Below are 14,887 nucleotides of genomic sequence, written 5' to 3'. Positions count from 1 at the left end.
TCCCTAAGGACCCATTTAGATCTATGCGTATTCATAGAAGTGCTTTTTTTTATGAAGCGTTGCAACAGGCGCATTGTCATATGCCAACATGTGTCTTCTTTCCTTGCATTGTGCACTGCCAGATGTTTTCAGTGACAGACATGTTTGTTTTTTTTTAAACACACTGCAGTGCAAGCTTTCCAGATAGTTCTCTGTGACCCTAAAAGGTGCCCACACACCTTACAATTTTTCTGCAGATTTTCTGTGGTCAGATGGAAAAAGTACAAGAGATTGGCCCAGGTGGAGATTACTCCATCCACACAGTTAAGTGTAGATGGAGGAATCTGTTGCACCTTTTCCATCTGACCACAGAAAATCTGCAGATAAATTGTAAGGTGTGTGGGCAGCTTAAGGCCCAGACAGGCACCATTATTGTTCAGGTTGATAGGCCCTCTTTGGTTTTATTTTTTTACTCAAAACGTGGCTTTTATAATGCCAACATGTTTCCTACCGATTCATATGACGTATGAACTGTTACCAGATACTGCAAGCTTCTACTATGTTCGGGGTAAGAGTAGTAATCACAAATCTATTCAAGAACTAAAAGATGATATCTTGAATGAAGAACATTTAGTCACAATGTATCGCTTCTGTTGTAAAGCCGACAGTTGGCTCTACAAGTTTAAACAGACTCCCGGCGGCAAAAGTCGCCGGGAGTCTGTTTAAACAGCCCCGATGCTGGCGACGTACACTGTACGTCGTCAGTCACGAAGGGGTTAACATGGTCAGATACCTTGCGGTTTGTTTTTCATTTTTGGCTAATTTCATTTTCACCTTTGTAAGTGATGAGCATTTATTGTGGTAATGCAGTGATGATGTATATGTGTGCACATTTTCATAACTCATGCAGGCTTTTTTTTTTTTATAAGGCCTGAAACCTAGAAATTCAACATTTTCTCCATAGGAAACTCACTCACACCGGGGTCGGATTGTAAAGCAGGCTGTAAACAACTCTCCCCTTTTCAGTTATTCATCATAACACCATCAGTAAACACGAGCTCTGCCTTTGCACACAATACACTGTCTGACAGGGGGGCCCACTATGATTGGGATTTGTAGTCCTCTATAGTCGGTGCAATTCTGCATTCATTGCTGTATAATTTTACACTTTCCTTTTCACTATATTGCACACCACACTATTTTTTTTCTTTTTTACTTCCACCGCTCCAAGCTTGCTCCTGTGATGAGTGCAATCTCAATACAAACTAGTTGTCCATCACTGGAGCCATTTTTAAAAATGTATTTTATTGTTTATCCGATTAAACTTAATAATCGGCTAACTAATCGATTTTGAAAATAATCGTTAGCTGCAGCTCTAGAATACAGGGTGAGGGGGTGCAGAGGTAACTTGTACTATACACACATTGCTTGCACAGTACAGAGGTAACCATTTCCATGAGGATATAAAGTGTAAAGCTAATAAAAATGTAAGTTTCTATGTTCATATACAGCAACTACATATGCCTGCTTCATGTACACTGTACTTTGCTGACATGCCCTCTTTTATTTGCTACAGTCATGCATTCTGACCATCTTGCGATAGCACTCCATCTCTAAGGGTTATTGGGGGGAATAGGACAAGCCTGAGTGTTATGCACATGGTTTTATCTGCACTTTGCTTTTCCTTTTAAATGTTCTTTGACCCATGCATAAAAAGGGTTTTTGCTTCTGGAAAATTAGGTTCTAATGAGGGAAGTGTCTTTTTGAACACACAAGTTTGAACTCCCCATTGGAAGTGTTGCTTAATAATATAGTGAGCTCACAGGTATTAGACAAGCCAATAACCTTGTACATGAGGTAAACTCCAGAAAAAGCAGGTCAAGCTGCTCAGACTAACAAATCTAAAATACAATTTAGATATTTCTACTGGAGTTGGACCTTTAGGGCTCATTCTCACGGGAATCCGCCAGCACTTACAGCTTCGTGCATGGCCGTATCGGGCAGCCCGTCCTCTATGGGACTATGCGGGTGAGCGTACTCTTACACCGACAGGATGGAACCTGCAGGTGCATATGGCTGTGTAGTCCCATAGAGAAGGACAGGAGCTGCATACTAATCACACACAGCACCTGTCAGATACGGCTGTGCATGCAGCACGGAGCTGAACGTCGGGGCAAATTCCAGTGTGAATGAGGGCTTAAAACAAATGGCATCACTGCAAGTTGAGACAGATACATGACAGCATAAAAAAAAAAAAACGAAGATCTTGACCATCTGTATACGGACAACGCATTTTTATACACATCCTTATTCTGCATTGCCTCACTGACACAACCTGGCCGCATTTACTTCACACTCCCTAACCACTGTTCAGACTGCAGCTCAATTTCTGGGACCAAATCACAACTTTACTGGCCGTTATCTAATAGATAATGAAATGCTAACACAGGGAGGATATGCTCAATTTTCAAGGTCTACAAAAGATTTCTGTGAACAAGGCAGTGAATGTAAAGGGCCTCATTACAAATCAAACTTCTATTTAGCAGATTGAAGTATAAAGGAAACCTCATCATTAGCCACTGCAAATCACAAGATCGGAAACTTTATAAATATTAGTATTCGCACTTGTGAATGTGAAATAATGTGTGACTCATTAATATTCAAATATATGCAAATCAATCAGCATAAATCAACAATGTGAATAGTGTGTACATATATAAAGAATGATCAATAATAAAATATAAATAACTAAAGTCCATATAAATTACAAAACTTCATCCGATCCTCACAGGACATAGGTCCTCACAGGATATACGGTGGTATACACACACACACACACACACACACGTGTGTTTTGGGGTTGTTTTATGGTCTACTTGGAGATTTAGGGGGGGGTCTTATTCAACTGTTTCACAATAAGGGGAGATAGCACAGTGTATTGTTTTAGCACAAGATCGGAAACAGCTGATAAGCACAATAGTATCTAAAGACATCCTGACTGATATAAAGATTCACCATCCTTTACATAATTAAAAAAAAAAAAGACACGGTGCAAGTCAAGCTTTTTAGTATTCATTACAGAATATAGTGGTGCAGCTATTGGTTTGAGGTTTGTGCATCACTCGGCTGTAAATCCTAAAATTCATACAGACACTGTCCTTCCTTCTGGAGGAGGAAAAACATTACAAGAAGTTTCCAAGACGTTCTGCTTCCTAATAAGAATTTGGAGTTGTACCCACATGCTTTTAAGCAGTATTGGTTGAAGCCAACCAGATAAGACACTTGCACCACTCCTATGAGAGGGAGAGAGGCACATCCACCACAGATAAGACTAGGGAGAGACATCAACCATCGCTTACCGCTATAAGGGCCAGTTCACACCATATGCAGTTGTGATGCAGTCTGTTTATTTGACTGCAGTCAAAATACATCACAATGCTTTCCTATGGGCTTTCTTGTGCTTTATTCACACTGCAATGGTGTGAATTAAGCACAAGAAAGCCCATAGGAAAGCATTGTGATGTATTTTGACTGCTGCAGTCAAATAAACGGACTGCATCACAACTGCATATGGTGTGAACTGGCCCTAAAGGAGAGGGAGAGAGGCGCATCCACCACGGCTATGAGGAAGGATGGAGGGAAGGAGGCACATCCACTTTAAATATCTATTTTTTTTTTTTAGCAGAGTAGTTGCAGAAATCCCTCACAGATACTTATTCTAACCAAACAATCCAGACTGCCATAAAATAGGTTACAGAAAACATGGTGTCAATATTTGTGTTACATGACAGTTTCAATGACAGCTGCAGTAATCTGAATATAAAATTAAATACACAAATGAAAACCCATCTTTGCTGTAAATAGAACCTAACTAAAAATAGAAGACAACACATCTCAAAATAAAGCCCAATAGGCAAATGTCTATTAAAATTTTTATTTAAAGTTAATTTTATTTTTAATATTGGATGGAGTTTCAAATTTCTGCCACCGTCGTTGTGACATCAGATGCTCTAACGGACAATAATGAGTTATTGTTCTGTGTCCCTCCTGCAAACACTGCATGTTTCAATGTATTTACAGTATGGAAATTGGAAAAAATGTACAAAGATATTTGGCAGATTTTCCAGTAATCTATTAAAAAACCCTTAAAAGGAGAACTATGAGATGAGTGATTTCCACTCACCTCATAGTTCTAAGCCAACCTGTGACAATGAGACTGTCACAGGTGGTCTCAGTAGATCGGGAAGTGAGGGAACACATACCGGGTTCGCTCGCCTCTCGATCCTGTCACGGCTCTCTGCCGTGACAGGGGGAGGGGCTGGATTCCCCGCTCCAATCTGCCAGCGCTGACTGGCGGAACGGACGGGGGAGGGGGCGGGTACAGCTGGCTCTGCCTCTAGATAGGCAGAGCCAGCTGTCACTCACACAGCTGGGCGGATCCCGTCATCTAAGTCGGGATCCCCTCCAGGTGTGGAGTCTCAGTATACCGCGAGCTGTAGCTCGCGGTATACTGAGCTTAGGGTAACGGGAGGACGTTAGTTTGTGTCCTCCTGTTACCCCAAGGAGAACTATGGGGAAAAACACTGACCCCATAGTTCTCCTTTAAGCTGCCTTGTATTTAGGTTACACGATGGAGGGCTCATAAGTAAACAAAATATTAGTATTTCTAAAGAAATTCACTAAATGAACAATGTCAAGAGGAAAAGTAACTTTCTTAAAAAAAAAAAAAAAATGATTTTGAAATATAGGGAGTACATCCATCTCTAGCTTCAAGAGATGAGCCAAATGTTATAAACCAAATGAACCTTGTGAGGCTTTGAGTCATCTGGGACTAAAAGGGACATTAAATGTCATTATCTACTGAATTTTCACTTCGCTTAAGAAATAAACTTCACCTTATTTTCACTCTGAATACCCAATCATGTGCATGGAATATGAGGGGAAACACCCCCAAAACAGAATTTTTGCTTGCATATGACTGGATGACTGAAGTCAGCACAGCTTCACTCAATTCACTTAGTTGAAACAGCCTCTTTTAGTAAATCAGCCCTAATGTTCTAATCTGCCCCCGTGCTGTAAAGAGACAAGCAAAACAAAGAAGTGCTTGGAAACTCAACTTAATTTTGGATTTCTGTTATCTGTGTAGACCGTGATCACTGCCCTTCAAGCAGCATTCATGGGTTTCAGATTCATGTGACCAGTAACATACAATAACCCTTAATTGTAATCAATGTAGGTATGGTGGCCTGTGCCAAGAGAACATTAATCTAGGTTCCTCTGTAGAGCATGTGTGTGCACTTCTAGTTCAAGATACTATGCCGTCATAGACAGCCTGGGGTCTCAACTATCAATCTGAAGAAAAAACATTTAATATCAGTCTATTTCCAGTCCCAGCCCTGCTATATGCTGAAAGGGAAGAGCTTAACAATATTGTCAGGATCCACCCAGCTACCTGACCGACAGCTGTATCCGCCCCCTCCCGCTGCCCTTCCAATGAGCACTGAAGGGGGAAAAAAAAAAAAAAAAGAGGGCATGGGGGAATCCCTGCAGGGAGCAGTGACTGACAGACATCACTCTCTGCAGGGAGAAGATCAGGAAACGAGTGGTTTGTGATAGCTCAGTTCTCAATCTATAGAGCTGGCATGTGACAGCTGCAATGTCACACATTGACTCCAATTATGGGGATGAGTGCATTTCACTCTCCATAGTTCTCCTTTAACCATTTAATACTTCAGTAAAATACTTAGGAAAAAACTGTTCTACAAAAAAAATTCAGGCAGATATACAGTACACAAACATAATTTTGGAGCAGATGCAATGATCTTTATTAGATTACCTTCCTCTTAAGTCGAGCTGCATTTACTAGTTCTCCATTATGTGCCACAGCAATCTTTCCATGGAGCGTTTCAACCACGAACGGCTGGCAATTCTCCAATGCAGAATTTCCCGATGTTGAATATCTTGTGTGTCCGATTCCCAGATTGCTCATGTTCAATTTCTTCAAACTCTCCTCACTGAACACATGATTGACCAAGCCCATTCCCTGTACGGGGACAAATAACAGCCTTAGCTTGGAAGACTAGATTGAGTCCATAGAGTATTTGTACTACACAAGACAACTGCCCCAAACCCATTCTTTGTAGGAGTTAGAGAAAAAGACCAAGCATAGTTCACCAATCCATGTAGCACTGGTGGTCAACTTTCTTGATATAGGGGGTCCCACAACATACTACAAAAGATGGGCAGACTACAGGCATGCTGCAAGTTGTTGGAAGTCAGAAGCCATTCACAGAATGGAGAGAGTTATAGCCCTTTACAAATCAAAATTTCAAAAAAAAGAGTAACAGTGTGAAATAAATAAGTCATTTGGCTACGAAGACCCAGTCTGAAGAACATTTTTCCTTCACCGACTTCAATAAGCTCCCAGGTGAGGGAAACCGTGTTTGCAGGAACACAAATACGTGCCAAAGGGTCACAGCTTGGGCACCAGGGTCATAAGGTTTTCTTAATGAAGAATCATGCAATAACTGTACAACGAGAATCGTGCAGTGTATGGGCACCTTTACAGGCGTCCGTTTTTGGAGAGAGCTTCTAGACTTTAGGAAGATTCGTCCGGATCTAGCCTACATGGCTTCATGGACTAGAAAAACCCCACAGTATAAATCATCAGGATCTTACAACCTTTGGTGGCTGCAGTGTGGCATTCAAAAGCATGAGGAATAGTCTTACCTTGTGCATTCTGTAAGTTGGAACAGCATCTCCATCGCTCGTCACAATGCCAGCACTTTCTTGTCCCCTGTTGAGATATTAAACAAGCATTAACAAATTAGACGCATGTACAGTAAGATCTCAGTTATCCGGTATTCAACAAGAACTCTCATCTAACCAGAAAAACAAATCCCCTGTGTACTAACAGTTTTTCTGATCTGCGGCATGTGTTATCCTGGAAAAGATCATGCGTTTGTCTTAATTTGTTTTCGATAACTGCACTGCAATACTAATATGATGTCATTACAGAATTTTTGTTCGGTTATTAGAGAGGCACCGAAATGACATTTAAAACCAAATTTATTTTTTTTATACAAAGATGTAAGGCTGAAAACGAAATTATTTTTTTTTGTCTAGCCTTTTCAAATTTAATTTTTATTAAATATGCATTTACTGTACTGTTAGGGGCTTCAGGGAAATGTTAGTGTCTAAAAAGGAATTCCACACCCCTGTAAACATACTGTCACCTGACGCCCAGGACATGCAGTTCCGGGCGCCAGGCAGGAAAGTTTTTTGTACATTAAGCCCCGTTTCAGGCAAGCAGGGCTAGATGTACAGCAGGGAGCCACTGCACGTTTTATACAAGTGATCTGATCACTTGTACCAGCCCGTCTGTCTCCCCATCCCATGGTTTTCAGAGTTCCTTGCTCTTCTGGGGGACCCGGGACCACAGCAAATGAGTTCAGGATGGAGAGTGGGGAGCAGAGCTAAGAACATCTGTTCTTCGCTCTGCTCGATGTGATTAATGAGATCAGAAACTGCTCAGATATGTTCTGTGTTGGAGGGCAGGTTCCATAAAGGAATAGGAATAAAAACATGAGTTGATTACCTGATAACTCTGTTTCCAGGAATCTTCCAGGACAGCCATCGAGATATAGGCTCCGCCTGCCTGCAACAGGAAACACATCAACCACATTAAATAAATAGACTCCTCCTTCCATCCCAAGTCAGTAACCTCTAGGACCGAAGGCTACCCCATGCACAAAAGTATCCCCTCCTGCATCCAACCTCGGATGCCACCTGGATACACACCAAGGGCGGGAACTGGCTGTTAACAAACATTACGATGTCCCTGTGTAGCCGGCGGAAACACAAAAAAACTGACTTGGGATGGAAGGAGGAGTCTATTTATTTAATGTGGTTGATGTGTTTCCTGTTGCAGGCAGGCGGAGCCTATATCTCGATGGCTGTCCTGGAAGATGACTGGGGAAATTAGTTTAAGCCAACTTTGCTGCCCCACCATCTGCATGCAAATAAACACATGCATAGGACATTGTGTGTGTGGCTTTGAGTGCTGCCACCATTCCTCTATGTTCCATATTGTGGTAGCCAGGCAGCAGAACTCTTACATGCACAATGTACATTAAAGGGCAAGTTCACTTCCCCAGTTTTTGGGAAAATGGAATTACCTGATCCAAGTCTGGCCCCCTCTTTGCACTGCAATTTCAGCACAAATATGCAATTTGGCATTTTGCTAAAAGCGCCATTTTCGCCCGATATGTTTCAGCGGCCAAAATTTTGGTACATCCCTATATGTTACGATGTGGTGTAGTATGGTATGGCATTAGTAAGACCCATTTTGAATAGTAACTCAGGAAACCAGAAACTAAATGTATCTGGAATTAGCAATCCCCGTGTATGCTGGATAAAGGGGAGTTTAATGTACTTTGCATTTTGTGGCCCCATAATGATCACATGTGAACTCACAACTTTGTTATCAGTTTTATTAGTTGCAGAAACATCCAACACAATATACCAATTTCATGATCTGAAGCATTACATTTTTAAAAGTAAACTCCATTGTTCAACACAATGCTAAGGATCACGCAAACATCCAGAAACCAAGTTTGGCACTCCAAGACAATAGGAATCTGCTGAAATTCGCTCAATTGGTGAACCTACTCAGGGGTGCGGGATTGCATCGACCGACACCCAGGACATGCAGCTCCGGGCAGGTAGGGGGGGGGTTGTTTTGTACATGTAGCCCTGCTGTGGAGAAGCAGAATTAAAATGTAGAGCACGGAGGCCTACGTTCACTTTGTACAAGTGAGGTGGGCTGCTGTACAGCCTGCTTGTCCAACCCCATGGTTTTCAGGATCCTCCACTCTTCTGGGGGGACCTGGGACCACAGCAATAATTTGAGGATGGAGAGTGGGGAGCAGAGCAGAGAATGTCCTGTGTGTGATCAGTGAGTCATGAGTGCTGTACTCACAGCATTTCCTGTCTCAGCTGTCACAAGCCGGGCTGCGCATGAGATCAAGCACAATGATGCGCTCAATCCTCTACATTGGATGACAGGCTCCATAAAGGAGAACCTGCCAGCTTCAAACCCTATTACATAGGAGCTTGTTAGCCACTGCCGTACCCCATACTGCCATCCAGCGCAGGCCTACGCTATGGGTTTTGAATTTTGCTCACAAGCCAATTAGAAGTGCATTTTAGCGCCTCGGGGAAAGCTGACCATTAGATCAACTTTACCACAAGTTGTACACACACACACACACACACACACCATATACTTTGACATAACTTGATTAATCAAATAAAGATTAAATATTTACATCATTACATAAATCATAAGGGCCCATTCACATACAATGCACCAAACACAAAAGAATGCAGCACTAGCACTAGAATTTAATTTAGGACTGAATCATGATTGGATACTTATATTTACTGAGGATTAGGATTTAATATAGTCCTACAATATTTATGAAAATGGTAGTTGGAGGTATACTCCATGTCTTAGGTCAGTAGTAGTCTTTATGGAACCTGTTGTTTCCCTTGTTCCGTTACACTGTGTTCTAAATATTACACTCGGTAACAATCTTAGCTTCATGGTATGTAACAGGTTTGGACCCATTTGCACCGGAGCCGCACAGCGAATGCATGGAAGGAGCAGGTGTTTGCATGCATTTGTATGCATTGTTTTGTGCTTTTTTTCCCACTCATGCTTTTACATTGGTTTGTATTAGGTTTTGACATGCATTTACATTTGTTTACATGCACTGTATTGTCTTTTTTTTGTGTGCATTGTTTGGCACATCCAGGAGCACGGTATGTGAATGGACCCTTCTACATTTATTATGCGATTATGTAAGGTTTTGTTTTTTGGTCACATGAACAAGAATATTGGATATGATTAGATGTATATTGGTTTTACTGTTATATATACACACAGATGTTGAGCATATAGTGTTAATACCCTTTTCTTTGTGTAGTTGTGGCATTTTGGGGGTTGACACCCAGTATCATCTATACATACCCTGCATATTAATTGCAACACACATAATCCAGCAATGGTCCACAATTGCTTTGAACACCTCCAGCTCAGCTCCTTTTGCTTGGTGGGGGAGCCACTTTAGTGCTGACCTCTGACCAGTGCTAGAACTAGCTAAAGTCTAACTTTAGAAGGCCATGTGGTTTGCATGGTCAGCACCATTTTGTTTGTCACAGGAGGGGGAAATCAGCAAGATCATGGAGGAACTATGCATGTAACCAGATACACTGTACACAACACCCCGCAGATGGTGTTACTTCCACTTGGAATGGAAGGAATCCTGGTGTAAGATACAAGAATGCAGGCACGTAAGCATTTTCTGGCAGGGGAATCTGGTTCAGGTTTTGGTAAATAAGTGTTATGCAAATTCACCCCGGGGGGGGGTGGAATGCTAGAATGGGTGAGTATTTTAAACAAAAGTGAACAGTACAATGCACAGATTCTGGAATAACAGGGAACAAAATGAACTTTGCCTTAGGAGAAACTACTAATGAAACAGTCTACATCAGCAGTTATCAACCAAGGCTCCTCCAGCAGTGCCCAGGGATTCCTTGAGCTGAGGTTGATTGTCCTCCCAACTGATGATACCTGTATATTTCCTGAGGGAAACCCAGCAGCATGACCCAATTGTAGCTTTAGCTGTCTAATGGCTGCATTCTTCCTACTCACCACCAATGGAAGGGGCATTTCCCCCCATAAACTTGTTTCAGCAAGTGCTACCCGAGACCTGAAAAGTATCTTAGGGGCCCCTCGAGGTTCACAAAAGGTTTCTCTACAGCAAGTCCATGTAACAATAAAAGAGCAATCAGAGCATTGTGTTAAAACCAATCAGAATAGTTTCACACAGCAAAGAAAACAACTGGATTTGGTCTAGTTTGACTGGATTTTCCACAAACACTGGTTACATTTCAATAAAAAAATTCTGTATCACCACTATAATGCAATATACATTTTTTGAAAGATCTGATCACCTCACCAGATTGAGGATTACATTGAATTCTCTTTATTGGTACATGTACCTCTAGCATTATGGATCAGCTTCAAAGATTGTTGGGTAAACTGGGGCCACCCATACAACATGCCGTGCCCCAGCAAGTCCACTTACTGAAGATCACTTAACAAGATCTTGACTAGTACAAGCTTGACCCAGACAACTTCAGGAGTTACAATGAGGTTCTGAAGCAGCTGACACTCCTACACAGATCAAAACATTTACACATGTGCAGGGAGATCACGCTTCAGATCCAGCAAGCAGCTAATGCCCATTCTAGGCAACAAAGTCCTGCAGTAGTTATGGCTCGATCAATGTACACACACGATGACCATGCAAGCAGCTAATGCCCAATCTAGGCAATTAAGTACTGCAGCAGTTATGGCTCAGAGATTAGTATGGACACACATGAGGATCATCTTCAGACCCAGCAAGCAGCTAATGCCGAACCTAGGTAATGAAGTCCTGCATTACCTGCTTGCTGGATCTGAAGCATGATCCTCATGTGTGTACATTGATCTCTGAGCCATAACTCCTGCAGAACTTTGTTGCCTAGATTGGGTGTTAGTTGCTTGCTGGATCTGAAGCAGGATCTTCATGTATGCCCATACTGATCTCTGAGCCATAACTGCTGCTGAACCTAGGCATGGAAGTACTGAAGCAGTAAAGGCTCAGAGATCTATGTACACACCTGATGATCATGCTTCAGCTCCAGCAAGCAGCTAATGGCCAACCTAGGCAATGAAGTTCTGCAGCAGTTATGGCTCAGAGATAAGTATGGAAACACAAGAAGCTTACTTCAGATCCAGCAAGCAGCTAATGCCCAATCTAGGCAATGACGTTCTGCAGCAGCTATGTCTCAGAGATCAGTAGGGACACATGCACATGTGTAATAGCTGCTTGCTGGATATAAAGCAAGTCATACCGACCGGTCTACACTGAGGTCCAGCAGCTTTACATAACCCCCCTCCAGTCGCACACAATGACTCGGTTACCTGTGCTGCAGCCCCACCAGCCCCAGAGTGATGACATGGGGCACATCGAGCTGGGTCGGCCATGTCCCCGATGCAATACAGCCGAAAACCCCGCACTCGTCCCAGATGCCCAGCTCCTGCAGCTCCATGGTGTGCACACACGTGGGACTCAGAAACCACTTCCTGGGCAGGAGGTCTCTGAGGCCCGGGGGTATTTAAATGTGAAGGCGGGAGGCTCCTCCCAGAACGGGCGGGGAAGAGAAGTGAGGCGGAGCCGAGCACCACAGAGCACCGGTGGTCATATGAATGACGATAATAATAATAATAATGGCTGATCAGCTCCGCTCAGTGACAGGAGGAGTGACCCGACACACTACAAGTTCCGCCCAGGATTGGGGAGCATTATTGTGATGTAATAATGTACTTCAGAGCCTCACATGGATGGTTACATTTTAGTACAGTAATACCTTGGTTTACAAGTAACTTGGTTTGAGAGTGTTTTGCAAGACAAGCAAACATTTCTGAAAAATGTTGCCTTGATATACAAGCAATGTCTTGCAATAAGAGCAACATTTTGTAGAAAAGCGCCACCGAATAAGGCTGTAGCAGTGCGAGCGATGAGTCTGTTTAACGACAATGCAATGTCACATTGAATAGATTCCTTGTTAAGGTTTCACGAAATGAAAAAGATTCCATTGAGTCAAGAGATAGCAGTGATTCCGTTAGTGATAGTGAAAGTCGTCCTACACAATAATCCTCCTCTCTCTTGAAGGTAGCGGTAATTGGTTTATTTTTCTTTATATTTTGTAAGGTATTATATTACAGTACAGTATTGTAATCATTTTTATATGAATATTTTTGGGTTGTGGAACGAATCATCTGCATTTTCCATTATTTCCTATGGGGAAATTCGCTTTGATATACAAGCGCTTTGGATTACAAGCATGCTTCCGGAACGAATTATGCCCGTAAACCAAGGTATTACTGTACTTTCATTGACAGACATCTTCGTCCCTCCAGCTGTGCTGAAACTTCAAATCCCTTTACGCCTCTGCAGTAGCGACTCTAGGAACAATAAGCACAATAAGCACATAAGATACCACAGTCAAAACTGGGGGGGGTGCACTAATAATTTTCACCACTAAATCATACCACTGTAAAAAAAACTAAATAAGTATATATAAATAAGATGACAAAATACAAGAGTAATGCGGTGATACCTTTTTATTGTACTAACCTAATACTTAGAAGACAAGCTTTCAAGAGTTTTTCTTTCTTCCTCAGGTATTGCTTCAGACTTGAGAAAGAGGAAAACTCTCAAAAGCTTTTCAATTTCAGCAAACACCAGGGCTGTGTAAATAATCACCTATGTTACACAGCGAGAGGACTACAAACCGCAGCAATACATTATACAGTAATGCAGAATAATACCACCAGCTATAGAGGACTACAAGTCCCAGCAATACATTATACAGAAAAGCAGAATACCACCAGCTATAGAGGACTACAAGTCCCAGCAATACATTATACAGAAAAGCACAATACCCCCAGCTAGAGGACTACAAGTCCCAGCAATACATTATACAGTAATGCAAAATACCACCAACTGTAGAGGGACTACAAATCGCAGCAGTACATTATACAGTAATGCAGAATACCACCAGCTATAGAGGACTACAAATCACATCAATATATTATACAGCAATGCAGACTGGCACCGGCTATAGAAGCCTACAATTCTCAGCCACACATTATGCAGCCTTGCGGAATAATACCATCAGCTATAGAGGACTACAAATCCCAGCAAAACAGAGCAATGCAGAATAATAGTACAGACATTCCTCGGTTGACGACTTACCTGCGTTGCGACCACTCGCACTTACGATGGACTGCCGATTGACCTCCGACCTTGCGCGTCAGTGGAAGTGCGACGTGTCGCCGGCGGAAGTGATGTCCTCCGTTCTTCACTGCGGGTCCCGGTAAGTATTTTATTGCCCGATGTACAGTACACTGTTCAATACTGTACATCTGCAACGCTATACAGTATTGTACTAACGCAGTACAGTACTGTATAGAGTTCCTCACTTAACGACCAATTCGTTTAACGACCTGGTCGTAGGAACGGAACTCGGTCGTTAAGTGAGGAATACCTGTATATACATTTGCCACATACTCTGTGCTGCTGCTCTACTCTGGGGTTCTGGCCTAATGTCTTGGGCAGAGCTAGTCAGGAGGGGTGGGAAGGGTCTTAGTAAGGGGAGATGTGCGGGTGGCAGAAGCGATCTAAGCAGGCATTGCATGGCACCCCAGAAGGCTGCCGCAAGGTCCCCAGCAAGTGCCGGACCTAAAGCTGGCCATACACCTTACAATTATCTGCAGATTTTTTGTGGTCAGATGGAAAAGGTGCAACAGATTCCTCCATCTACACTGAACTGTGTGGGTGGAGCAATCTACACCTGGGCCAATCTGTTGCACTTTTTCCATCTGACCACAAAAAATCTGCAGATAATTGTAAGGTGTGTGGGCACCTTAAAGACACCCAAGTCAATTTGAAAAATGTAAGTGCTGGTATCAGTTTTTAGTATTGGGACAGAGGTCAGTTATAACGCAGAGTCCATTGGTCAATAATGTATCGCAGGGGGCGGAGGTCAGTAATGTTCAAAAACCATACACACCCATTGCACTTCTGACCGGATAGAAAACAATAATTGTAGGTGGGTGCTGAAATGACTGCAGATGCCTCCGCAAAATAAATCCTAAATAATAAATATCCTAAGGCTGGACACACACCTTACAACCATCGCAAGACTTTTGTCTTGCGATGGTTGTAAGGTACTTAAAAAAAAAAAAAAAAAAAAAAAAAAACATCAAAAATTGCCCACTTTCCACAGGAAC

General features: G+C 42.4%; 1 protein-coding gene across 1 annotated transcript in view; it reads right to left on the bottom strand.

The window, feature by feature from the left end:
* PPAT (phosphoribosyl pyrophosphate amidotransferase) overlaps positions 1-12,185 on the bottom strand; it is a 27,159-nt gene extending 14,974 nt beyond the window's left edge. Inside the window, exons 1-3 of the mRNA XM_018565847.1 lie at positions 12,014-12,185; positions 6,709-6,775; positions 5,816-6,022 (exon numbers count right to left, since the gene is read on the bottom strand). Coding sequence (XP_018421349.1) covers positions 5,816-6,022; positions 6,709-6,775; positions 12,014-12,141 — 402 coding nt within the window. The 5' untranslated portion in view covers positions 12,142-12,185. The remainder of the gene's footprint in view (positions 1-5,815; positions 6,023-6,708; positions 6,776-12,013) is intronic.
* Between the last annotated feature and the right edge of the window lie 2,702 nt (positions 12,186-14,887).

Source organism: Nanorana parkeri, unplaced genomic scaffold (assembly GCF_000935625.1).
Source record: "Nanorana parkeri isolate BGI_ZX_2015 unplaced genomic scaffold, ASM93562v1 scaffold892, whole genome shotgun sequence".
Classification (NCBI taxonomy): domain Eukaryota; kingdom Metazoa; phylum Chordata; class Amphibia; order Anura; family Dicroglossidae; genus Nanorana; species Nanorana parkeri.
Note: the sequence above shows the minus strand (reverse complement) of the source record. Positions and strands in the feature narration are given on the sequence as shown.